Genomic DNA, 27,490 nt, shown 5'->3' on the forward strand with positions numbered 1-27,490 from the left:
TGCCTGTATATGTCTGTGCCCGTGTGTTTGTGGTGACACACAGAGGCTGATGAGTCACCCTACAGTCTGGGTCATGATCCCCTCCAAATTAATATACTGACCGGAGTCACTGTGCTTGGATTTTGAGACTGAAATCAGCCAAGGGCTTGTCCTAAAATAAATAAAAACAAGAATTACTCTTCTGACCTTAAGGTAGTACTTACATACTGGTGTGTGTTTAGTGTATGTGTGCACAGATATCGCTTTAGCCGGTTGTGAGTATACCAGTGTGTGTGTTTGTGCGCACACCCGTATGTGTGCGAGCATATTCATGCTTAGGTGTACATATTTAATTATGTATTCATGTATGGATGGCCCTGGAGTTATTCATGGTAGTGCATGCATATCTACTCATCTCTGTGTTTGTGTGTTTTTGTGGACATGAACAAGTGTTTCTGTGTGTCTTCGTATGCATGTATATATTTTGAGTCATAGAGTATCCAGATGCATGTGCTCATATCTGTACATGTGTGTAATACATCAGTGAGATTACATATGCATCTCTGTGTGAATATGTGTATGTACGGGTGTGCCTATGTGAGAGTGAATCTGCTGGGGTTCTGTATACAGTCTGGAGATATTCATCTGTGAATGTGTACTACTGAGGTCATTTGCCTCTGGTGTCCTGAAGTCTTTCCTACTACTCGAAACTGGGCCAAGGACATCCCTCTCTGCACTTGACTCCCAGGATAGCGAGGTCGAGCAGTCAAAGGCTTCTCACGGAGGCAGAGGGCGGGGCAAGCATTCAGGACTCAACAGTCAACCAACAGACACAATAATGTTATGTCCAGCCCTGTTCTTCAGAAATAAAGTCCTTTAAGCCAAAATAAAGGGAAACACCACACAGTTCAATAAAGATACACTTGCAGGGTTGCAATGTACAATCCACAAAAAAGCCCCGAACCCCCTCTGGTGCCCTTCTCCCTCTGTAGAATTCTTAATGTCTGTGCTCTACTGTATGTGCGCCCGGATACCCTCGTAGTTGATTAGCCGCGTTCTATAAATCCTGTTTGATTGATTGATGTCATATGGGCTTAGGGTTTATTCAAGCACAGACTCAGTTAACTCTGGGTCACCCCACTGGCTGCGGCGTAGATCAGTTCAATGGCTGTTGCCTCAAAGAGTTCACACGGGCAAAAACTATATTGCTCAGGCTGCAGATTTCTCTGCCCTGCTATACCTGCTCTGTTGTGGCGAGCCCGGAGTACCCATTTCTGTATCAGCGGATTCAGCTACACGGATCTATAGGGAAGCCTCATTTGGGACAAGGACCGCTGGCCATAATCAGTTCAGCAGGTCTGCCATATACTCGTGACACATTGCAGGAGTACAACCCTCTGACTGTAAACTAGTAACAGCACAGGAAAAAAAACCTTCTACATCTATACTAGTGACACAGCACAAAAGCACAGTCCTCTACCTGTATACTAGTGACATATACAGAAGCACAACCCTCTACCTGTTTACTATTGACACATCACAGAAGCACAACCCACAACCTGAATACTAGTGGCAAAGCACAGGAGCACAACCCTTCTCCTCGATATTTGTGACACATTACATGAGCACAACTGTCTACCAGTCTAGTGACACAGCACAGGAACACAACCCTCTACCAGTATACTAGTGACAGAGCACAGACGCACAATCCTTTACCTGTATACTAGTGATACATACAGGAGCACAACCTCCCACCTGTATCCTAGTGACACAGCACAGGAGCACAACCCTCTACCAGTATACTAGTGACACAGCACAAGAGAACAATCCTCTACCTGTATACTAGTGGCACAGCACAAGATATACTAGTGAGACATCACAGGAGCACAACCCTCTACCTGTATACTAGTGACACGGCACAAGTACACAACCCTCCACCTGTATACTAGTGACGCATAGGGGAGTACCCTTATAGTAGCGATACAAAAGAGGAGCTCAACCCTCTTTCTGTATACTAGTGAGACATCACACGAGCACAACCCTCTAATGTATACTAGTGACAGCACAGGAAAACAACCTCCTACCTCTATAATACTGACACAGCACAGAAGCACGATCCTCTACCTGCATATTAGTGACATATATAGGAGCACAACCATCCACCTGTACACTAGTGACATATACAGGAGCACAATCCTCTTCCTGTATACTAATGGCACACCATAGGAGCACAACCCTATACCTGTGCGGTATTGACACATCACATGAGCGTGACACAGCACCTGAGCACAACTGTCTACCTATATACTAGTGACGCACCACAGAAGTGCAATCTCCCACCTGTATACTTGTGACACATTACAGAGGCGGAACCCTCTGCCTTTTTGTTTTAATTCTTCAAATTTCATAGTGCGTGTCATCTTTGCCTTCAAGCCCTGAACTGCAGAATAAAGTATTGTGCAATTGTCCATGCAATACAGAGAAAAAACTTGCCTCCCTTATTAAGCAGCTGGCTCTCTTTGGAGACCCCGAATAATACTAAGCTTGCTTCTGGGAATATTTTAGAGTGTAAAGGCTGACATACCTCAAATAATTACGGCGAAAAATCTTCTAATTTTGAGCATGTAAAAAATGTGAGGAGCCAATCTCCTGTCCCTTGCTCATGACAGCGGAAACAGTTATCGTGGATTAATGGGTATATTTTATGAAGGGTTCCTGGCGTATGATATGCCATCCAACGAGATAAGAATGACTTTCTTTTAAAATTTGCAGCTCGTAAGGCTTGCATGCCCTATCTCTGAGATAGCATACCAATCCCTTTCTGATAAATTGCATTGTGTTCTTTTGAGAACCCTGGACAGGAATCCAGCAACTTATTTTTTCAGGGACTGGTTCCTAAGCAGTTTATACCAGTTTCCTATTCCCGCCAATTTGCTTTTACAAAGTGCACAGCTTATAGAGGTACATACCTTGGCTGTCCCCCCAAATATTTGCTACCAAGAAGTGGACTATCCGTCCAAAACTTGAAAAGAATCAGTTACACTGTCCCCCACATCTGGAAAGCAGCTCTTCCCAAGAGATACATTTACCCCATATAGAAAATCTCCACATTCTTTAAAACCTATTGAATTCCAAAACATCATCTCACTATCTGATAGCGATATCCCTAAAAACTTGCTCTGATGGAGGTGCAAAAAAGAAGTGTCAAAAATGGCCTGATAAAATTTACTAAGAGCGCACAATCGTCCTCTGAACCCCTGAATAAACTTGTATCTAGTCTTTTTGGGTAGTTTCACTGTTGTTTTAATAAAAGCTAGTAGACTTATTTCAGATTCCTGCACCATTCTGGTTAAGAAAGAATCATCAAATACTCTGCACCCATCCAAAACCCTCTACAACGTGTTAATTAAGGCTGCTTGGTAATAACTCTGCATGTGAGGGAGTGCTGATCCACCCTGTGTTTTTTCTAATTGTAAAACACTCAGTTTCACTCTAGATACTTTTTTTCCAGATAAAACTCCTTGTCAATGCATCTAGCTCCTGAAAAAAGCTATTAGGGATTTTAATTAGTATGTTAGAAAAAAAGAAATATTCGTAATCGTAGGACCGACATTTAAATCATGGCAGCTCGTCCAATTAAGGTTAAGGGAAGCAGACACCATCTTTCCAAAATCCTTTTGATTTTGCTAAGCGTTGCCTCACAATTCAAGCGATACAAATGAGCAAAATTATTCGTTACATATATTCCAAGGCACTTTATAGGAGTTTGCAACCTTGTTGGGGCTGTAGTTTGGCTGGGAGATCTGGAGCCGCTACATTAAAGAGTAGGACCTCGGTTTTGCATCAATTGATCTTATAACTCCCTATTCCCGTAAACTCCTCCGTCCTCTGCATTGCCCCTTGTATCTTTAACTCATCTGGTTGCAGGTAAAGAGTAATGCCATCTGCAAAAAGCTTGAGCCTGGCTATCCCCTCGATTGGTGCCCTGATATCACTTTACTTAATTTTGCCACCAAAGATTCGATAAAAATTAAATACAATTTAGAGAAAAGGGACACCCTTGACGTTTGCCTCTAATAATTGAAACGGTGCCAACCATTTGATCATTTATCATAACTTTGACATCTGCACCATGATATAGATTCACCAACATTGTGGTGAATTGTGAGGGAAATCCAAATGTTTTCAGGCTATAAAATAAAGGATGCCAGTTTACAAGATCAAATCTCAAATTTTCAGCATCGATCATCATTATTAACGCATTTATGTGGTTAGTTGTAGAATAATCTGTTGCCTGTGTTAAAAACTGTGTGTTCCCTGATCTTTGTGGATTAATGACTGCGCAGCAGGCATCATTTGGGTCGCCCAGACTTTCATCGTCATTTTATAATCTGTATTTAGAAGGCTGATGGGTCTGTACGAATTTATATTTTTCTGATTTTTGCCTGTCTTAGGGAAGCGCACAATAGTTGATTCTTTGAACGAAGAGGGGACTTCCCCACCGTCTGTAATATAATTAAAAAGCCATACCAAAAAGGGCACAAATTCTCTGGCAAATTATTGATAGAATTCTGAGGTTAATCCATCATTTTCGCATGCTTTCGCATTGGGCTTTCTTTGGAGTGCTTCTAAGATCTCCATAGGTGTAATTGTCTCCAGCATTGCCTGAGTTTGGCCATTGGGGAGCTGGATAGAAGTATAGTATTGTTCTACACTGAACGTTAAAACTTCTTCTGTTGTTGCTCCACCGGTAATGGGATTCTCCATGATTTTAATCGTAGCCTTTTCAATTTCATTCCAGGTGGACCAGGCTAAAAACCTGCCTATGTGCTGATTTTCTTCGTATAGCTTGTGCTGGAAAGCGTTAAAATTGCTTATCTCCTCTAATGTAAATAAATCATCTAGATTTTGTTTTGCCAAACCTAGCTGTGCAGCGCCGGGCGCTATTTCATTGGCCCCCTCACTTGCTCTTGTAGCTTGCTCTATTGCAGCCTGGAGCCCCGCTATTTGCCGTGTACGTTCCCTGGCTTGATTTGATTTGAAGGCGATAACCCTCCTCTCATTGTGGCCTTAAAGGATTCCCATACTGCAAACAGAGAAGCAGTATTTCTACTGATAAGAAAAAACTCAGAGATGAATCCTCTCATCTCAGTTCCTCACTCTGAATCAGCCAGGAGGGATCTGTTGAGTTGCCTCCTCGGCCTATCTCTTCTGGCTGATCCTAGTTCCACCGCAGTAGAGGCCAGCGAGTGGTCAGGAAAGCATTAGCCCAGGTATCAGACTGCACCCTATTTATTGTCCGAGAGGTTAAAAAAATGTAGTCGGGATGCGTTTTAAATCAATATGAAAAGCACGTATATTGCGTGAAGCCTGGGTGATTCTCACGCCATGGATCAACAAGCTGTAAGCTTGATTTTAATACATCAATCATTTTTTTAGTTTTTGGTTTCAGCTGCTTCTTTGCCTTATTGGATGTATCCGAAGCCAGCTCTTTAATGTAATTAAAGCCTCCCCCCGAGATCAGCAGACCGACTGCCCCCATTGCTATATTATGGATCTGGACTAGTGAGTCAAAATCATCACCTACTGGGCCATAGTTATGTTAATTCGTATCTTTTATAGCGCACAGCCACCCCGAACAGTGTCCCGGCGCTTTGACAAAAAACCCGAGAAGTGAGGCCAGGGCAGATGAGAGCAGACAGAAGGATTACTAGGCAAAGAGCCATGACTTCAGCTCCTTCCTGAAAGTCAATAAATTATTGGCTTTCCTCAAGGAGACAGGCAAAGAGTTCTAACGTTGAGGCGCCAGAAGATGGAAGGAGCGACCGCCAACTCTAGCCAGTCTGATGGAAGGGACAGAGGCCATGGACAAAGATGTAGATCTCAAAGTTCTGCTAGAACCAAGCGCTTCCTGATGTATTTGGGCTCTACCTGATGAAGTGCTTTGAAGGCAAGGGTTAATGCCTTAAAGGTGATCCTTTTAGACATAGGGAGCCAATGCAGACTTTTTAGTAGGTCAGAAGCTCTCGCTCTCCGCTGAAGACCATAAATGGCTCTTGCAGCGGAATTCTGCACAATCTGCAGACGTGAAAGGAGAAATTTAGGCAGTCCCAGATAAAGCACATTCGCATAGTCAAGGCGAGAGCCAATCAGGGCCTGCACAGTGATCTTTCTATGCTGCAAGGACATCAGCGGAAGAAACTTGCGCAACATCTTCAAGATGCCAAAACATTTTCCCGCAAGCCCAAGGATCTGAGGTCTGAAAGAAAGACCATCATCAATCTGAAAACCAAGATTTTTAGCCTTAGACGAAACATCTGCCGGTGGAAACATATCGGGGGGCCACCAAGCCTTCCATCTGGGGTCAGGGGAACACCCGAAGAAGAGCAGTTCCGATTTATCGGAATTACATTTAAGACTGTGCTGTTGAAACCAGTCAAAAACAGCCCCCAAACAATCTCTGATCCGCAGGCCGTCAAAGTCTGAGCCCTTAGCACAGGTAAAGAGGAGCTGGGTGTCGTCAGCGTAGGATATGATCTGGGCACCAAATGATTCCGCCACTGCCGCCAGAGGAGTCATATAGATATTAAAAAGGGTGGGGCTTAAGATGGAACCCTGAGGCACCCCAACCTCCAATGGCGGCATCTCGGCGGAAAAAGGTGGCGCCCAGACCGTTTGCCGGCGGCCGGTCAGAAATGACTTAAACCAGTTCAACACCGTTCCCCGCAATCCGATCTCCCAGAGTCTTGAAAGGAGACCGTCATGGGAAACGGTGTCAAAGGCCGCCGACAAATCCAGCATTACCAGGATGGCCTTTCCTCCAGTGTCTAATACCTCCCTGATGGCATCGGTGATTTCAAGAAGAGCGGTCTCCGTGCTCATATTCGCACGAAAACCCGATTGAGTATCGTGCAAGATATTATTGCTCTCGATGAAGGTGGAAAGGGAGGCATGCACATGCTTCTCAACCACCTTTGCCAGAGCAGGGAGGAGGGAGATAGGCCTATAATTGGAGTGAATTAGTGGGTCCAGATTGGGCTTCTTAACTAGCGGCAGGATCAAGGCGTGCTTCCAGGCTTGGGGGACAACTCCCGTGCTCAGGGACATATTGAGCACCGGGTTGAACAAGGGGTTCAAGGCAGGTGCTACTCGCCCAAGACATTTTGCAGGGCAAGGATCCTGCGGGGAGCCAGATTTCAGCTGAGTAAGGAGATCGAGAGAGGCTGAAGATGATAGAAGGGGAAATTCAGAGAGAGAAGGACCTTCCACCACCCCAGATGGAAGCAGGGCCGGCCTAGTCTCAGGTGTAGATACAAGACTCATAGGGGAAAAAGTATCTTGTATAGATTTGATTTTAGTGGTAAAAAAGATTGCGAGCTGGCTAACCCAGAATTCAGTATGGGAATGTGAGGGGAGGATCGAAGTAGGGGAGACAAACTCCTTAACGATGCGAAAGATTTCCTTACTAGTATTCTCAGCATCGTCAATCCTTCTTTCAAAATAGGCTTTTTTTCCAGCCATAATATGGCTGTGATAAAGCCTAATAGCTTCCCTATATTTAGTCTTATCCATGGGATCATAAAGGCGACGCCATGCCCTTTCGGCTTTCTTACACTCTCGTCGCATCTCACCGAGAGAGGGAGTAAACCATGGGGCAGAAGCGCGCCGGCAGAATTTGCTGGGAGTTTTCCCAGGAGCTAGCTCCTCAAATCTATCTACAAGCCACCTCTGTAGCAGATCCAGATCCTTCTCTAGACTGCCGGATAGCTGACAGGGGTGGAGGGAGAGAGCAAGTGTCAGCATTTCAGAGGACAAACGGTGAAATGCCCGTACTGTCCTTCTGGAGGCTTTCAACGATCTTATGGAAGTCACGGTGGTAGAGGGGATATGAAAATGTATTAAAAAGTGGTCGGACCACAATACCGGGGCCGGGGGAAGCATGTTAATCAATGTGGTAGAGAAAACTTGGTCGAGGATACAAAGCCCTTCTTTGCGACTATAAAAGAGCCATCCTTGCGGCTAAGACCAAATATTTCACAGAGAAAGTGGCCCTCTCTGCCAATAAATCCCGCGAAATCTTTTCTCTTGTTCACAGTCTTGCCTTTTCTGATCGCACTTCTTCACCCCTTGTTCCATCTCAAGCTCTTTGTTCTTCCCTCAACGACTACTTTATTGATAAAATTTCCAACATTAAAGCTAATATTCCCTCTGTTCCTTCACCTGAACAACCTGGCTTCTCTCCTCTTTCTACCCCCATTCTGGATCGCTTTCAACCTATTTCTCCCCAGCTTTTTCTTGACCTTTTGGCCAAGGTTAAGTCGGGTTCCCCTACGGATTGTGCTCCTGCACGGATCCTTAAAACTCTCTACACCAACTGTCCGGCTCCCCCTCTTGCCCTCCTTAACACGTCCCTGGCTCTTGGCTCCGTTCCCTCTTCATTTAAATCTGCTATTGTTTTGCCTATTTTAAAAAAACCTGGTCTGGATCCCTCTCTTTTATCTAATTTCAGGCCCATTTCTTTGCTTCCCTACCTTGGGAAGATTTTGGAAAGCTACGTAACATCCTGCTTGTCCGCCTATATTGAGGAGAATTCCCTTTTGGCTTCTCATCAGGCGGGCTTTCGCCCAGGCCACTCCACTGAGGGAGTGGTTCTTGCAGTCCTTGATGAACTCAAGGGGATGGCGGACAAAAACCTCCCTCAAGCCCTGGTTCTTCTTGATCTGTCCGCTGCGTTTGACACGGTCGACCATGCCATCCTCCTCGATCGTGTCAGCGCGGCGGGCATCCAGGGCCTCGCTCTCTCTTGGGTGGCGTCCTTCCTTCAAGGCAGGTCACAAGCGGTTCAGCTCTCCGGCTTTTCCTCTCCCATGCGCCCGGTCACCTGCGGGGTTCCCCAAGGTTCTTCCCTTTCCCCTCTACTCGTTAACCTTTATATCCGCCCCCTCATCGCCTCACTTTTGGAGCTGGGGGTCTCTGTGTACAATTACGCAGATGATCTCCAGCTCGTCTTCGATCTCTCTTCCCCTCTTGATTCTCTTCCCAAATTCTCTTCCACTCTTATCTTTATTTCCCAATGGATGAGCTTCAACCATTTGAAGCTCAACCCTGATAAAACGGAGCTTGTCCTCACGGGTGGCCCCTCCAACCCTTGGTCCCCTTCCCACTGGCCCCTTTCCTTTGGTCCTTCTCCATCACCGGTTTCCTCTGTTCGGACCTTGGGTATTAAGGTTAGCCAGGATCTTTCCATGCACGCCCAGATAAGTTCTGTGGTGTCTTCTTGCTTTCTTTCCCTCCGTTTAATTCGTAAGATTTCAAGGTTCTTTTCTGTCGATGCTCTCAAAACCATTATCACTGCCCTCATCACGTCCCGCCTGGATTATGGGAATGGCCTATACGTTGGCATTCCTGCCTACGAAACCCGCCGCCTTCAGGCCATCCAAAACCAGGCGGCTCGCCTTATCCTTCGTCTTCCCAAAGCCTCCCACATCACGCCTGCTCTTAAATGCCTCCACTGGCTCCCCGTGCATTTCAGATCCTATTTCAAACTTGCTTGTTTTGCTTTTCAGGCTTATGCCCGTTCCGCTCCCTATTTCATTAACTCTCTCATTGCTCCCCACGTTCCTAGTCGCACTCTCCGTTCCTCCTCACTTTCTCTTCTCCATGTCCCTCGATTCCGTAAATCCCGCATTGGTGGCACTCGTTTTTCAGTCCTGGCCCCCCGGTTTTGGAACAGTCTTCCCCTTTTCCTTCGTTCTATTCCTATTTACACCCACTTTCGTAAGGCCCTTAAAACTTTTCTGTTTTCCCAAGCTTTCCCTAACTAGCTCTCTGGGACTGTTCTTGTGAGTCTGGACGAGGTGTCAGCGCCAGGAAGCCGCTTGGCAGCAGTGCGCTTTAGCAAATTCCTTTTTCATTTTCATATGACCTTTGTTGTGTGTGGGAGCAGAGATATACGGTGACAAACCCAAAGGGGCAGTAATATCCCACAATTTAACAACATCTGTATCGTTGCGCATGTCCATGTGGAGATTAAAATCTCCCAACAGTATGCAGTGTTCAGATTTTAGGCAGAGTTCGGAAAGCGCAGCCTGCAATTCCTCGAAAAAAAGACCTAACGGTCCCGGAGCTCTATATATTAAAAGCACGACACAGGCTTGGTGAGGCGACAAGGACAGGGTGAAACCGAGGGACTCACATCCCGCGATATTCTCAATCGGAAAAGTCGCACAGGAAAAGCGCTTGTCAACCACCATGGCCACCCCGCCACCTCTACCTGCAACCCTGTCTGTCCTGATGATGATATAATCCGCAGGAACGGCATTGGCTAGATCAGGGCCAGAGCTCTCCCCCAGCCAAGTCTCAGTTAGAAAAAGGCAGAGCGGCATAGACTCCGATAGCAGGTTGTAAATATCCAAAGAATGTCTGCTAAGGGACCTGGTATTAAGGAGAAAGCATGAGTGGTGAGTGGGCAGTATCGCGGGAGAAACTGCGTTGGGTCCGGTCAGACGCCAGCCACATCCGGGACAGCTCTTCTTCAATGCCCGCCTACCAGGAAAGACGCAGCGGCAGTTAGCCGCCTTGCCCCGAAAAGAGAGGAGCTCAGCAGAAGAGTAGACGCGCATGGTGTCAAAAAGCAGAGAACACCCAAGGAGCGGAAATGCCAACGTCCGCAACCGTCCGTAATCCGGGACTCTGACGGGCGCAGACGGGCTTTCCTTAGGCGCGAAATAGGCGCGCCCAACACGCGCGTCCGCTGCGCGGAAGACAGAACGCTTCAAATTTATGGTCGTGCAGGTGGGATGGAAGTAGAGCCGCAACGCTGGTCCGCCGACCGGCGTGCTCAAACTCCTCCCAAGATGGCGACTGTTTCTATCCCCAAATACCCAGCGGCACCTCGTATGCCAGACTGGGAAGGGATGGGAGAGAAAAGCAAGTCCCCCCACGGCGCTGTTGCCACCCAGCACACGCGGAGACGACCAGAAACAGAAAGAGCCAAGATAGCGTGGAGAATGCACCTGGCTTTCCGCCTCAGGTGCAGAAACAGAAAAGGAGTCAGTAGGAAAAATTAGGGTCAGGTAAGCAACAAACACAGCCTGTTCTAGTTAAAAATACACACACAATAAGCGGTGCAAGCGGTGAAACGCGCTAGCAGTCAGCGCAAGGAATAAAAGTTAAAAAAAAATTACACACCGCGCTGGCACACAGCGTGACATGCAATCGATTAAAAAAAAATGCTCCAGGTGATTTTTAGGATTTTTAGGATTATTAGGAGTGCCACAACACATCAAACCCCAAAAGCACCGCCTCAGGTTTCAGCGTGATAGAGTAGAATTGACTACGTTGAAACGCAGCCCTTTTACCGCAACTTTCAGCCACGACCATCTGCCTTAAGAATCTCAAAGCACTGCCCGGACATCCCAATCAATACCTCGACCCAGATAAATTGCTACCCCCCTCACCGCAACTTGGGCTGATGCAAAGAAAGCCATAGAATATTTATGTGGAATAAAGATCTTTGGGGTATTACATTTGAGGTGGGTCTCCTGTAAAAAAAAAAACTTTGGGTGAAAAAGATGTGAGCCACCTCATTAAGCTCCTGTATTAATGCCTATTTATAATACCGTTGGCATTACAAGAAAAGATCCTGACCTTCTGCAGCTCAGTAGGTATTACTCATCCTATCCCCAAGTTACAAATCACCCCCACTAAGAGGGCTGCCACCACCATGTCCCCACATTAAAGAGATACCACTACCAAGCCCTATAAATACTTGGCAAACAATTTCCCACCCAAATCGTAGCCCGATCGATTTACTCCTGCTGCCCACACTCTTTCTTGCCCATTATATTTCTGCTCATTGTTTTTCCTTTAAATAGAACAAACGGTTCTGTCAGGTTTAAACAATTTCTTAGATTGATATATTTGCTTTAATGAACCAAAACTTATTAATAGCACATATAAAGACACAATCAAACACACCGACAAACAAAATAGAATCAATCATATATTGAAAAGGGTATTGAATTCCTCTGGCGGTCACAAATACAAAATAAATTGCAGCAAGACAATAAGTGACTGTGGTGAAAGCGTGACATATAGTGATTAGTGAGATAGACAGTACACTGTATACATAACAAATACATTGGTGACATGAACAATTATTTCTTTAGAGTATTGTCCTATATGATTTTACACATGTAATGCAAGAGCCCTTGATGAATCAATTCATGATAAAGAGAACTGTATGGACATATGTTAAATTTCGACGTTTAACATATGTCATTGGTGCAAAATTATGCTATCTAGGATGTAGCTTAACTTTAACTTCAAAACATGATTTTGCTAAGGCACAATATGCATTAATCATTCATCCTAGGCATTCTTGCTACAAAGGTAGCAGCTGTGAGGTAATGCTGGCTAGAATGCATCTTAACTTCTAAACATGATTTTGCTAAGAAGCCATATATATGCATTAATCAGTCATCCTTTGTCAAGACACTGCAGCTGCTGCAATAGTTCATTCGCTTGCTGGACTGAGCCTGAAATCTGTATTTGCCCCTTAATAAGAACCTTCAACTTTAACTGCTGCACCAAGGCAGCAGTTAAAAAGTTCCAGCATCGACTTGTGACTACGTGGAGCTGCCAGTGCTGACATGTGCGAAAAGATGTTAAATCGAGACCCATCTGAAGCCTGAAATCCCTTTTGCATAAAGCAACCAATAAGATTGATTAGTTTGTGCGGAAGTCTCCAAAGTTGACGAAAAAAGTGCGTGGGTACTTGGCATTGGTTGGCTGATGAAATGGAACATGATGTGCCCTCATGATTGAAAAGTGCTCCATATTGGGAGAACACCCTGGGCATCCATTTTTTTTAACCAAATCAGAGATATGTCATGGGATCCTGCCCCGTCTCTTGCCCCTCTGAGAGGCCTGTGAAATGTAAATTTGGGAGTCTGAATCGATTTTCAAGCTCATCCAGCTTCATATGAACTTCTAGCATCTCCTTTTGATGTTTTACTTCAACAGTTCGAAGACTTTTTTAAGATTCTTCCACATCCGCTATGCTCTGCTCTGCTTGCGCGAGTCTCTGATTTAATTGCAAAATATTATTGTTGATTGATTTGAGCTGAGTCTGAACTTCCCTGTGGGCCTTTTATCGTGCACGTTTCAACCCCTGTATCTCTTGCAAAATCGTCTGAAGAATCTCTCCGATCTGAGTTTGTTAAGAGAGGCTTCCCAAGCATCCTTTGCATTCTGGGCACCTTCAAGAGCCTGGGCGGTCAGATGGAAGCTTAAGATGTTGACTGTTGCTGTTATGTGTTCTCAGCTTGCACGACCTGGGGCACTTGGCTAGTACCTAGAGCCAATGGAGCAGACAAAGCCAAACCCTGCGTTCCTATCCTCGATTCCCCGGGCATTAGCGAGAACTTGGCAACCCTCTTCGAACCAAATTAGGGGTATGTTGGTTTCTCACTAAGGGCATCATTTGGATGGCGGGCGGACTTTGTCCACCTACCATCCTTTCGTAGAATGGGACCGCCCGCCATAGGTGCGGGGGTCCCGTGGGTGACATTAGGATGCGCCCGCCACACTGGTGGGCGCATCCTGCATTCTTGACATTGCGGCGGGCGGTGCTGATGCCAAAAAGGTATGTCGTGCAGTTCCATGCAGAACCTGGCAGGCACCGCGCGGTGCCTGCCATGTTTTGCATAGAACTGCAGGGGGGTACCATAGGTACCCCCCATGTGCACCCCCCACCCCCCAGAATCCCTGGGGGCCCGGTAAGGGCCCCCAATGACGAGAAACGCATGCATCATAATATGGATGGCGGTGTCTAGCAGACACTGCCACCATATTAACTGCTTTTCCGCCCGGTAGGCAGTCAGGCGGGTTGCCTACTGGCGGAAAAACGGCAGACGGTCTTTCCGTCCGCTGGGCTCCCCCCCGCCATAGTAATATGGCGGGGGGAAATTGGCATGCGGGCGAGCACAAATGTCGGGCGGATCACCTTTGCCATGCGGGCGGTGGCGATCCGCCCGACATGCTAATTGGCCCCTTGGTTTCATGCCAGGAGGGGTACTGGGTGTTGCTCCCTGGCAGTCATGTGAAGCGATATCCCAAGTTTGCATGGGATCCTGCCCATCAAGAGAACGCGCCCCCTGCACTGGCGTGGAATTAGGAGGAAGCGACAGTCGATTTTTAGCCATCAATACAGTAAACCCCCTGACTGATGCCTTGCAGAGGCCCCATTTACGCTCACGAGGTCAGTGGCGCAGTCTAAATTCCGAGAGACCCCCTCTAACACACTTAAGTTTGTGGTTGGGCTGCTATCTCCCCTCTGTTCATCCATATTCAAAGACTCAGCTTGCACAACTTGTTTTTTTCTGACCTTTGCAAACTTGGCTTTATTTAGAACCTTAGTAGGGTACGAGCCCTCCCTGCAGACTCCCGAACTGTGTGACCCTTTATAGACCCTCTACCTGTGTACTAGTGACACAGCATAGGAGTGCAACCCTCCATCTGTATACTGCTGGCACATCACAAGAGGTCAGACCTCTCCTTGTATACTAGTGGCACAGCACGAGAGCACACACTTTTACCTGTATTCTAGTGAAACATCACAGGAGCGCAACCCTCTACCTGTATACTAGTGACACACCACAGGAGCGCAACCCTACATCTGCAAACTAGTGACACATACAGGAGCACAGCACTCTACCTGCATACTAATGGTACAGCACAGGAGTGCAACCCTCTAGCCATATACTGGTGACAGCACAGGAGCACAACCCGCTACCAGCAGTGGAGACATAACTGACTCTACAGAAATTCTGAGTCCAGTCCTTCTTGGTGACGGCAGCCTCCGAAGCTGCGGTGTGACATACCTCACCTGGTAACACACTCGTTCCTGCTCAGTGTGACATACCTCACCTGACAACACACAGGCTCCTGTCCTAATCGACAGTGTGACGCAGCTCACCTGATAACACATAGGCTCCTGCGCTAAGCTACAGTGTGACATACCTCACCTCATAACACACAAGCTCCTGCTCTAGGCCACAGTGTGACATACCTCACCTCATAACACACAAGCTCCTGCTCTAGGCCACAGTGTGACATACCTCACATGATAGCACACAGGTTCCTATGCTACAGTGTGACAACCCCACCTGATAACACACCAGCTTTTGCTGTAAGCTTCAGTGTTACATACCTCACCGGATAACACACAGGCTCCTGCTCTAGGCTGCAGTGTGACATACGTCATCTGATATCAGACAAGCTCCTGCTCTAGGCCACAGTGTGACAAACCTCACCTGATAACACACAGGCTCCTGCTCCAGGCCACAGTGTGACATATCTCACCTCATAACACACAGCCTCCAAAGCTGCAATGTGACATACCTCATCTGATAACACACAGGCTCCTGCTCTAAGCTACAGTGTGACATACCTCACCTGATAACACAGAGGCTCCTGCTCTAAGCCACAGTGTGACGTACCTCACCTGATAACTCACAGCCTCTTATCTTAGGATTGGACAAGATTTCTAACCAAACTCCTCACCCATCTTCTATAGGAATTGCTGAATTACCTGCAGAAATCGGTGCAGTACATGAATTAATCTGGTAGTTCTCCATTCAATGACAGAATACACATAATTTGTTTATGATTCTGAACGTGAAATAACCACATCAGTGAATCCCCCTCACTCTGAATGAGAGCCATAGTAGGACACCCTCAGCGTCTCCTTCTGAGCGAACACATCCAGAGTCCTGGCAGGACAGGGGCAGCCTGCACACCACGTACATCCTCTCTTTCATCACAGGGGCTTAAACTTCCCGCCCCCACTCATTTAAATTCTATTGTGCCAGTCATACCCACTCACACTTGACTTCAGCCAGTCTCCACTCAGCCTGTCTCTGGGTCTTTGACTGTCTCTGCCTGTGGTGGGTTCTCTTCCTTGCACTTTCTTCATGGATCTAACTTCTCTGCAGCCTCTCAAATTCTGACCTCCCCACAGATTGTGAGGTGTCTGAGGAAAGGGGGAGGGCAGGAGTGGGAGAAGGATGGAAGACAGTAGAAGGGAAGGTAGTAAGAGGCTGCAGTGCAGAAATTGGGCGAAGCATGCTAGTGTTCTGATTTGTTTAAAATAGCTATCAACCCCCACACCTTCCCACTCTAGGGACAGCTTTTATGTAGCTTTTTAATATCTAACCAGCTTTTGTGTTTTTGCTTATGACAGGACAAGTTAAAAACAGAGAAGAATAAAATTGAATCTGGGTTTGAAAAACTGCGGCAACTCCTGAAAGAACATGAGCAAACACTTGGTGAAAAACTGGAGGAGATGGAGAAGAAAATCATCATGGTAGAAAATGCAAGTATCACCAAATTGTCCAATCAAATCACCTCTCTCAGCGCCCTGATAAATGCAATAGAAAAGAAGTGTGAGGCACCAGCGTGGGAACTCCTAAAGGTGAGATATCAATCAATCAATCTACTTGGATTTGTAGAGCACGGCTAATCACCCGTGAGGGTATCCAGGCACTGGGCTCTTGCTGGGATCAGTTGAAAAGCCAGGTCTCGATTCCTTTTCTGAATTCAGGGAAAGAGGATGATGTTCGGAGGTGCAGGGGAGGTCGTTCCAGGACTTTGCAGTGAGGTAGGAGAAGGAACGTCCTCCACTGTTGCTTCGTCGGATGTGGAGAGTGTGAGCGAGGGAGGTGAAGGGCAGGTGTCTGGAGGGTTGGTGGAGGTTCAGGCATTCGTTGATGTATGCTGGCCCTTGGTTGTGGATGTCCTTATAGGCATATGTCAACATCTTGAATTGGCATCTTTCCTGGATGGGGATCCAGTGAAGGTTCCTGAGTTGGGGAGTGATATGGTTCCGCCCGGGGAGGTCCAGGATGAGTCTGGCAGATGAGTTCGGTATCATCTGGAATCCCTTCAGGAGTTGGATGATGAGCCCTGCATAGAACACGTTGTCGTAGTCCAGCTAGCTGGTGACTAGAACTTGAGTGACAGCTTACCTGGTGCTGATGGGGAGCCATCTGAAGATCTTTTGGAGCATGTGGACGGAGAAGGAATCAGACGGAGGAGACTGCATTGATCTGGCGTTTCATGGTGTGTTTGCTGTCCAGGATGATGCTGAGGTTGCATGTGTGGTCTGTCGGTGTGTGGGCGTGCGTCTGAGTTAGGAGGGCCATCAGTTGTCGTTCCACAGGGAGGTGTTATTCTCAGAAAATCTGTACTTCCGTCTTATCCATGTTGAGCTTCAGGCAGTTGGTCGTCATCCAGTCGGTGACGCTCATCATGCAGTTGTGGGAGTTGGTCCTGGTGGTGGAAGGGTTTTCTGTGAGCGAGAGGATGAGCTGGGCATCGTCTGTGTAGGATATGATGTTGAGGCCATGGGTTCTGACGACGTCGGCCAAAGGCGTCATGTACGTGTTGAACAGAGTGGGTCTGATTGAGCAGCCCTGAAGGACGCCGCAGATTATGCTCTTGGGTTCTGAAGCGGAGGGTGGTTGGCAGATCTTTTGGGTTCGTCCTGTGAGGGAGGATGTGATCCATTTGAGGGCGTCTCCCTGGATCCGGATGTGGTGGATTCTTTTAATGAGAGTGTGGTGAGATACGGTGTTGAACGCTGCTGAGAGGTCGAGAGGGATCACGGCCGCTGTCTCCCCACGTTTGAGGAGAGACTTACTGTCATCGGTGGTGGTGATCAGGGCAGTCTTGGTTCCGTGGTGGGCGTGGAAGCAAGTTTGGGAGTTGTCCAGCAGATTGTTGCTCTACAGGTGCTCGGTGAGTTGATGATTGATCCCCTTCTCAGGGACTTTGGCTGGGAAGGGGAGCAGAGAGATGGGGCGGTAGTTCTTGAGTTCTCTAGGGTCGGCCGAGGGTGTCTTGAGGAGCAGTCTGACCTCTGCATGTTTCCATTGATCAGTAGTAAAGGTGGCTGTGTTGATGAATGCGTTGAGAATAGAGGTGGTGGGGGCAGGGGTCTGTGGGTGCTCCAGAGTGGATGGAGTTCATGATGGCTGTGTTGCTTTGTGTGGTGAGCAGTTTCCATGTGAAGAGCGGATGGTTGGGTGTGGCATCAGTTGACATGAGGAGGCTGTAGACATCGTTGTTAATGCAAAACACCAGGCAATACCAGTGAAAGTTTTTAACATGGAAATGATAGAGCAAATTGTGTAAAAAGCTGAGCTAGCATCTTAGAGAATTGAAAAAAAAAAAATCTCCTCCTTTTCTAAGAAGTTTGAAAATATTTCTGTTCTAAAGCAGTTACTTTTTTCCTGAGACAAATAGCCACTTACTTTTGTGTTCACCGATCTTTTGTTTGGGTGAACAGCTATATAACTAGGCATTTGAAATAGGTAATGACAAGCTCACTGTTTTTGTTCCGCTCCAGATAAAGATTGCCACAGAAAACGTTTTAGATTGAAGAAGAGCGACAATTTTATATCACAAGTAACCCTTGGTCATATTACAGAGTGCGTGACATTAAAGTCCGCACATTTCTGCCCGGCAGCACAAGCAATTTGATTTATAACTGGATTATCATGAAACCATGAACGGCAATCAAATTCCTCACCAATTTGGCTTAGGGTGGGAGTAGAGGTATAAGCCTCCTTATTGTGGTCATACGCTGTCACTTTTGACAGTGATGCTCTGCTCAAGTAAGTTGATTAGTTTACAACCCGGAAGCTTCCTGAGAAATAGCTCCATGGAACTAGATGAGGGTGACAGAGAGCATCCAGGACATCCCTCAGAGGGTGAAGAAGAGCATCCCTCCGGGGGTGACAGATAGCATCACTCAGAGATTGACAGAGAGCATCCAGAACATCTCACCGAGGGAGAATAGGAGCATCGCCCCCGAGAGCGATAGGGAGCATTCCTTCGAGGGCGACAGGGAGTATCCCTCTGAGGGCAACAGGGATCATCCCTCCGAGGGCGACAGGGAACATCCTTCCGAGGGTGGCAGAGAGCATCCCTCTCTGGTTTCACAACCAGTTCTGAAACAGTCTAAGTTGAAGTAGATTATAATGACCTTGACCTGTCAATGTTGCTATAAACATGTAATTTACCAGTTAATCCAAACACATGTTCAAATGCCATTTCTGTTCTAGGAAAATAATAGATAGTAAAGCTATGTTTCCCTGGGTGACCAATTTGGGAATCAAGCCAACCATCACCAGTGTAGCTAAAGGTTTGGCGTATAGTTTTGTGTGAGTGATGAGAAATGAAATGGGACCAGTAAGACCCACAGTCCAGGGGAGGCTCATCCGTCTCACAAGAGAGGACCACTTTTGCCTCCTGCTAGAATGATGGACCTGGACCCGTTGATATGACCTCGCAATTGAGTCTAGGATGCTCTCCCGTGACCTTTTGATGTAGCCTCTCTTACAGTTACAGGAAGATGACTCCTGACCTGGTGATGGACCTCTTGTGTCAGTCAAGGACGATGGCCCATGACCTTTTGATGAACTCAAACTGTCCTATATGTTTGGGTTATCTGATGATAGTGGTCCTGCGCTTGCTACTTCCCTCTAAGTCAGTAATTCTACTATCTTAGATTTTCAATAGACAATACACAGATGTGGGGAGAAGTGCCCTACAACAGAAGGCTCCTCTATTCCGTAGGCAGCCTACAGCTCTCCTTGCCGGGGTCCTTTCCAGGTTGCCCTCACCTGTAAGGAAGCAGCAATCAGGGATCCTGGTTCTGGAATTGGTTCAATGTTTACAACTGTGAACCCCGTGTGCGCTCTGGTTGCTATACTGATTCACAACAAATGACGGCCACTCTCAGAGAACCAGCATTTGTGATATAATACTCTGTGACATCAGAGCTTCTTGGGAAGAGCTGAACATAAGACTATCATAGTAATTCATGACCATCATGACCATCAATGATGTAAATGGTGTTTTAGGTTCGATATGATTCAGAATGTGTCAAAGAAAAATATCTTTCTAGTAAAGATTGACTTTTTTATACCTAAAAAACATATTGTTTCTAATTTACATGTTTCTCTAAAATTTGACGCTATTTATCTCCATCAGTGCTTTGTGGGTCTTGACACTGGTCAAAGAGACTCCTGGCACAGTGACCTGGGTTTCTTACTAGTATTTGTCCTAGTTTTTTTAGATGTAGATGAAAATTCGAGAGCTCTATCTCTGGAGCTGGCTTCAGGGAGTTCTGACATTTTATTAATTAGCACGGACTGGTCTGGTTAAAGTCTTTGTCACTCAATCTTGGCAGGAAGAGAGAGTGGAGCTGTGTGTGCCGTGACAGAGGAATCTGAGACACAGGCTCAGAAGAGAGGCCTTCCCTCCTGGCTGCTGCACAGAACTGCTTTAACTCTTCTGTGGATGAAGAATGCAGGAAGTGGGCAGCGAATTCCCTCCAAGCATCATTTGTCTCCCTCATTCCTTTCCGTTCACAAAAGTCTGGTCCGCTTCAAAGACCTCAGGAAGGTTTCCACAATCTACCTCCCTATCTGGCGGGCTCCCTCCATCCTCCATCATATGTACAATTCACACACAGGGGATCCAAAATGGACTCCTGTCCCCATACATTAAATCACAACAGACACACTCCATGCTCATCCAAATGTAGCATGCGTGTAACATGCACTCTCTCCATACGTGTCTAGGGGCTATAGATTACAGCATGTAGCTAAATTGTAACAAAGATTTTAGTGTTTGAGGCTCCATTAGGACGACTCGCATCACGGTAGAGGTCCAAATACCTATATTCAAAGCGTGACAAACAGAGTGTTCATGGGTAGAAACCAACTCTCGCTGTGGGTGGAAATCATTCATGATGTATAATATTATTTGAAGTTCTCCATGTGCTGGGTCATGTGACAGATTAGAATATAACAGACAATGCAGTGTCATGTGACCCCATTCAAAATATCACAGACTGTCATGTGGCCTCATTCAGTAAATCCTACACTGCTTCATGTGATAACATTCAGAATATCACAGATTGTGTCATGTGACTTGTTTTAGGCTAGCAGACTGTGTCATGTAAATTCATTCATATCACCCACTGCTTTGTCATGTGACCAGGGACGTTGATTCTAGGAGTGGGCGGCAAACTCCGCTTCTTTGGCACAGTTTTGCCACATTCTGTGCTCTGCTTGGAGCATGGAGTTTGGCAAAACTCTGCCTGCTGCTGGCAGAGCAGAGTTTGGCGCCCACCCTACCAACACCGCTCAGAAATCAATTTGCTCCCAAGAATGCGAGTGGGAAAACTAGCTGCTTACATGGGCATTGTGGGCTTTGTGCATCTCTGAAACTCCCTAAAGCTGTAAGATGCCTGCACACATCCGTGTCCACACTTTCCAGTTAGAGTCTGAATACTATGCCCTTCAACACCCTTTAACATCCTTCAACGTCCCCTTTCATTCTGGCAACAAAGCTGAATTCAGAATATAAAACTTCTGCTTCCACCAGTAACACTAAAGACGGTGCGGAAGTACAGCAGGATTTGCTGTTGCTGTTGCTGTTGTTACAGAGTGTAACAGAGTTGTTACAGAGTGCCATAGCTGTTGGCCCGAGACAGGTTCATCTTCTCTTAATGAATAGGTAATCGGTCCCCGCTTCCTCCTGATGCAATGCCCCTATAGGCGGCTACTTGCTCACATTGGATACTTTGTATTTTTTGTTATTATCTGCTGGTAAACAGTATGTGCAGTTTACACAGCATGTCGCAACTTGGACAATAACATCAGAACATTAGAATTCTCTGTAGGAGGGTGACACAGGCAGTGGGCGTGTGCCGAATAGGTGCATGACTGTCCCTCTTGCAAATCCTGCTCGTTCTACAGTGGTAACTTTTTACTGCATGAAACCGTTGGTGCTCCAACCTTTTCTGTAGAGAGAGCTACTTCTTATCAGTAAAATCATTGTGAGCTACTAAAGGCCGAGCAACTGGTGCATTGTTCCCGGAGTCCCCCCTAGTACTCCCCAAAAAGGTACCGCTCGCAAGTGGACCTTAGGCACAAACCGGAGCCAGGAACCTATTTTAAATTTTTCTCATTATTTTATTACAATTTATAATGCTTCCAGTGAGGGTCATTAGGCGCTGTCCATAGGCCACAGTCGATAGGAGATTAAGTCATTTGTCCAGAATCACAGGTTGTCGAGCCTACGCTGAGATTCGAATCTAGAGAAAGCTTCACATCCACAGACGCTGCACTAGCAATGCAGCTAATGCACTTCTGTTTCTAGAGAAAGCTTCACATCCACAGGCACCGCACTAGCAAAGCAGCTGATGCACTTCTGTTTCCAGAGAAAGCTTCACATCCACAGGCGCCGCACTAGCAATGCAGCTGATGCACTTCTGTTTCCAGCGAAAGATTCAAATCCACAGGCGCAGCACTAGCAAAGCAGGTGATGCACTACTGTTTCTAGAGAAAGCTTCACACCCACAGGCGCCACACTAGCAAAGCAGCTGATGCACTTCTGTTTCTAGAGAAAGCTTCACACCCACAGGCGCCGCACTAGCAAAGCAGCTGATGCACTTCTGTTTCCAGCGAAAGATTCAAATCCACAGGCGTCGCACTAGCAAAGCAGGTGATGCACTTCTGTTTCTAGAGAAAGCTTCACATCCACAGGCGCCGCACTAGCAAAGCAGCTGATGCACTTCTGTTTCTAGAGAAAGCTTCACACCCACAGGCGCCGCACTAGCAAAGCAGCTGATGCACTTCTGTTTCCAGCGAAAGATTCAAATCCACAGGCGCCGCACTAGCAAAGCAGCTGATGCACTTCTGTTTCTAGAGAAAGCTTCAAATCCACAGGCGCAGCACTAGCAAAGCAGCTGATGTACTTCTGTTTCTAGAGAAAGCTTCACATCCACAGGCGCAGCACTAGCAAAGCAGCTGATGTACTTCTGTTTCTAGAGAAAGCTTCGAATCCACAGGCGCAGCACTAGCAAAGCAGCTGATGTACTTCTGTTTCTAGAGAAAGCTTCACATCCACAGGCGCAGCACTAGCAAAGCAGCTGATGCACTTCTGTTTCTAGAGAAAGCTTCGAATCCACAGGCGCAGCACTAGCAAAGCAGCTGATGCACTTCTGTTTCTAGAGAAAGCTTCACATCCACAGGCGCAGCACTAGCAAAGCAGCTGATGTACTTCTGTTTCTAGAGAAAGCTTCACATCCACAGGCACCGCACTAGCAAAGCAGCTGATGTACTTCTGTTTCTAGAGAAAGCTTCACATCCACAGGCGCCGCACTAGCAATGCAGCTGATGCACTTCTGTTTCCAGCGAAAGATTCAAATCCACAGGCGCAGCACTAGCAAAGCAGGTGATGCACTACTGTTTCTAGAGAAAGCTTCACACCCACAGGCGCCACACTAGCAAAGCAGCTGATGCACTTCTGTTTCTAGAGAAAGCTTCACATCCACAGCCGCCGCACTAGCAGAGCAGCTGATGCACTTCTGTTTCTAGAGAAAGCTTCACACCCACAGGCGCCGCACTAGCAAAGCAGCTGATGCACTTCTGTTTCTAGTGAAAGCTTCACATCCACAGCCGCCGCACTAGCAGAGCAGCTGATGCACTTCTGCTTCTAGAGAAAGCTTCACATCCACAGCCGCAACACTAGCATTGCAGCTGATGTACTTCTGTTTCTAGAGAAAGCTTCACATCCACAGCTGCAACACTAGCAAAGCAGCTGATGCACTTCTGTTTCCTGAGAAAGCTTCTCATCCACAGCCGCCGCACTAGCAAACCTACATTATTCAAGTGCTGCAGACATAGTCGCAGCACGCGGGGGCTGGCAGAGGCAGTGTACGCACATCCAAGACTGCATATCCCACCTTGTATGTCAACCCATGAGAAGCGGCCAACATGGACTGGAAGCACACCAGTCACTGATGGTGGGCAGTCTAACACTGCTCATGCAGGACTGATGTTACTCGCTTTGCCCCACCACTCCCCAGCGAAGCTTAATAGCCAATGGAAGCAGTTGATGTGTGCGACAGCGAGCAAGAATGGATAAGAAGCCAAAAAGGCCTAAAAATAAACAAAACTGCAATGACAGAATACAAACGTGGGGTCAGGCTGCGAGCTACTGACAGGTTGTCGGCGAGCTACCAATAGCTCGCGATCGATCGGTTGCAGACTCCTGCTTTATATGTTTGTTGATTTTCTTCCTCATCATTCTAGATAGTAATTTCAATAAACATTAGCCAACATACGACCACAGGACGCTTGCTTATTATTGAATATTTATCATCCTGAAGTCCTACTGTAATGAACCAACATACGGCCATGGGACTCTTGTTATTTTAAAATTTTACCATCCTGAAGTCATACTTTATTACCGTTTTAGTGCTGCGTGGCCTTGTTAGATCATCTCCGAGGTTTCATGGTTTACTTAAATGATGAAGTCTACATTTTACCAATCAGAAAATGTATATTTTTGTGCCTCAGTCATCTGGCTTCCCCTTGTGATTTTATTTTTCACTCCTCTTTTGTTTATCTCTCGACACCCTTTAATTTCACGGCCCATTTTCATGATGTTTTTTTTTTTTTTTTTTTTTTGTTGAAAAAGCTTTATTGACATTTCAATCATTAACAAGTATGGGCCTACAACCCCCCGGGGCCGGCCGCTAAGCAATCAGAGCAATAAGAGCAAATGTAAACACAGGCGGCACCTCGGAGAGCAGGATCTTCATTCCAATATAGTCCGGCCAGTGAGCCGCGCAGGTAGGACACCAGGAGAAAAAGGGTTTTTCATTTTATAATGAAACAAGACAGTAGGATCAGGTGCCAAACAATTTCCCAACAGCGATAAGGGGCAAGAATAATAGACGTAAGCAATAAGCAGCAATCTATTGGATCAATGGCGCAGACACGGGAAATTCCGGATGGGGAAGAATATCAAAAACAGTTGCGCCTGCAGGCCCCGGTACCTAACGCCCAGAGAACACCCCGGAAACTGTGGCACACATGGAGAGGCGACGATTCACAACAAAGGAGGTGTACCGCGCTGATCCCAGAAAAGAAGAAACAAGAAGAAGCGGAGAAGAAAAAGGAGGCCATGGAAAAAGAGATAAAGACTAAAGAGTCCCCTCCCCCAACCCCCCACCCTGCACCTCTGCAAATGAGTATGCCCCCCCCCCCCAGCAGTGTGCCTGTCGCCCTGGAACTAGACCCGAAATATAGAAGAAACAGGGAAAAAGGAGTAAGAAAGAACCCCACCAGACGGGGGGGTGGAGAAAGTATAATGGAGGAGGGCCTTCAAAACATACCCCCGGCTTCTCCCTCCCGCACGGTGAAGTCTCCCCACAGCAAACAATAAGCAGCACCAAATCGACCATATCAAAAAAGGGGAATGGGGAGCATTATGCACCAACTATGCTAATAACCATGAGAGTACGCAACCATGAGTCCGCCCGTCTACTAGATGACCACCCCCGAAGGATCAGCCTCATCCTTGACCACTCTTTGCAGTTCTGCCCATGCCTACCCCTCGACCCAGCACCATGTCCGATGTTCCAAGGTAAAGGAGTGTCCAAAAACAACCGGGAAGCGACGCACACAGGTGGGGTGGAAGTCTCTGAGTACCAACACAGTCTGCATTTCATGATGTTTTTATACCATATTCTGAACATCTTTTCAGGCATCTCTTATGTCTGTTTACCAGGTTAATTTTTTGTCTTGTAAAACATCTTAAGAAAACATTAATCCTGTAAAATAGTTTATTACCATAAGTGTTACTTTCTCGCATCGCTTCTCGCCCTCGTCTTTGCTACTCCCTGGGCTGGGCATGATGATGAGGCGGTAACAGTAGAGCGACTGAAGGAAAGGCAGCAAGAGATAGAAAATAACCCAACACTGCATGGCTTCATAGTAAAGCCATACTCTGATTGGCCATGTCCTTCTGTAAATCCAAACCTGCTGCCTCCAAGACTAGGCCTACTCTTCTCCTCTTGAGCCAATTCAGAAGCTGCTTCACAGCATAAGAGCAGCGTGGGGATTGGCTGGAGTAGGCAAAGTCAGCTCTCCTTATGAGACCGGGGAGGCTGCAGATGTGATCCCTGGCTCCCTAACGTTGTGCGGGTAGGAGAGGCCTTATGTGCACATGTCGGGTTGGTCATAGGAAGACACCCATCCCTCCAGACATGCGCACTTCAACATCTTTAGACCCAGACACTGTTCTGGTGACGTCTATAATGATGCCCTGCCCCCCGCCCCCTCATAAATTGAAAGTCTGCTGCTTGCAATGTGCAGCCGTCCCGCGGCTGTAAAATAAGCACCGTGGCCAGTAATACAAACTTTATAAATGCATATTAGGGTCCAGGGGGCCAGCAAATACAGGGGGGCAATGCCCCATAGATAAACCGCCGCTGGGTGGAATTACATCTAGTACATCAGGACTAGAATTTTGTGATTGTGGCCCCCGTATGTCATGGTTTTCCTCCCTTATGCCAAGAAGCATCTCCAATGAGCTAGTGCCAGTATTTTGTCACAGTTACCCCCTATGCCAACAAATGCCTAGGGTGTGGCAGTAGCAGTGATTTTCACAGGTGGCTGTCCATGCTAACAATTGTCTCAAGTGTGCCAGTAGCAGTGGTTTTCACAGGTGCCTGTCCATGCCTACAATTGCCTGCCGTGTGCCAAGAGCAGTGGTTTTCACAGGTGCCTGTCCATGCCAACAATTGCCTCCATTGTGTCAGTAGCAGTGGTTTTCACTGCTGCCTGTCCATGCCAAACATTGCCTGCCGTGTGTCAGTAGCAGTGGTTTTCATAGCTGCCTGTCCATGCCTACAATTGCCTCCAGTGGGCCAGTAGCAGTGGTTTTCAGAGGTGCCTGCCCATGCCAACAATTGCCTCCAGTGTGCCAGTAGCAGTGGTTTTCACAGGGGCCTGCCCATGCCGACAATTGCCTCCAGTGTGCCAGTAGCAGTGGTTTTCAGAGGTGCCTGTCCATGCCGACAATTGCCTCCAGTGTGCCAGTAGCAGTGGTTTTCACAGGTGCCTGCCCATGCCGACAATTGCCTCCAGTGGGCCAGTAGCAGTGGTTTTCACAGATGCCTGCCCATGCCGTCAATTGCCTCCAGTGGGCCAGTAGCAGTGGTTTTCACAGGTGCCTGTCCATGACGACAATTGCCTCCACTGTGCCAGTAGCAGTGGCTTTCACAGGTGCCTGCCCATGCCGACAATTGCCTCCAGTATTCCAGCAGTAGAAGTTTTCTATGGGTCCCTCTATAAGCCACAAATTACCTTCAGTATGCAGGGGCCAATGGCAGACTAGCAAGCGTTTCATCATATTCTCACTCACATTTACTCAGCCACACTCAATCATTCATTCTCACTCAGTCTACCTCAGTCTCACTCATTTTTACTCTGACTCCAACATACTTACTCATACTCACTTGCTCTAACTGTCATTCTCACACACTCTGTATCACTCATTCTCTCTCCTTCATTCACATTCAATCCAACTCCTACTCACTCATACTTTTTCACTTGTGCACTCACTCTTATTGTCACTC

General features: G+C 46.9%; 1 protein-coding gene across 1 annotated transcript in view; it reads left to right on the forward strand.

The window, feature by feature from the left end:
• Nucleotides 1-27,490, forward strand: part of LOC146854848 (E3 ubiquitin-protein ligase TRIM39-like) — a 93,517-nt gene that overhangs the window by 29,521 nt on the left and 36,506 nt on the right. The window contains exon 3 of the mRNA XM_085651049.1: nucleotides 16,226-16,456. Within this exon, the coding sequence (XP_085507175.1) occupies nucleotides 16,226-16,456 (231 nt within the window). The remainder of the gene's footprint in view (nucleotides 1-16,225; nucleotides 16,457-27,490) is intronic.

The sequence above is a fragment of the Triturus cristatus genome, chromosome 4_1 (genome assembly GCF_964204655.1).
Source record: "Triturus cristatus chromosome 4_1, aTriCri1.1, whole genome shotgun sequence".
Classification (NCBI taxonomy): domain Eukaryota; kingdom Metazoa; phylum Chordata; class Amphibia; order Caudata; family Salamandridae; genus Triturus; species Triturus cristatus.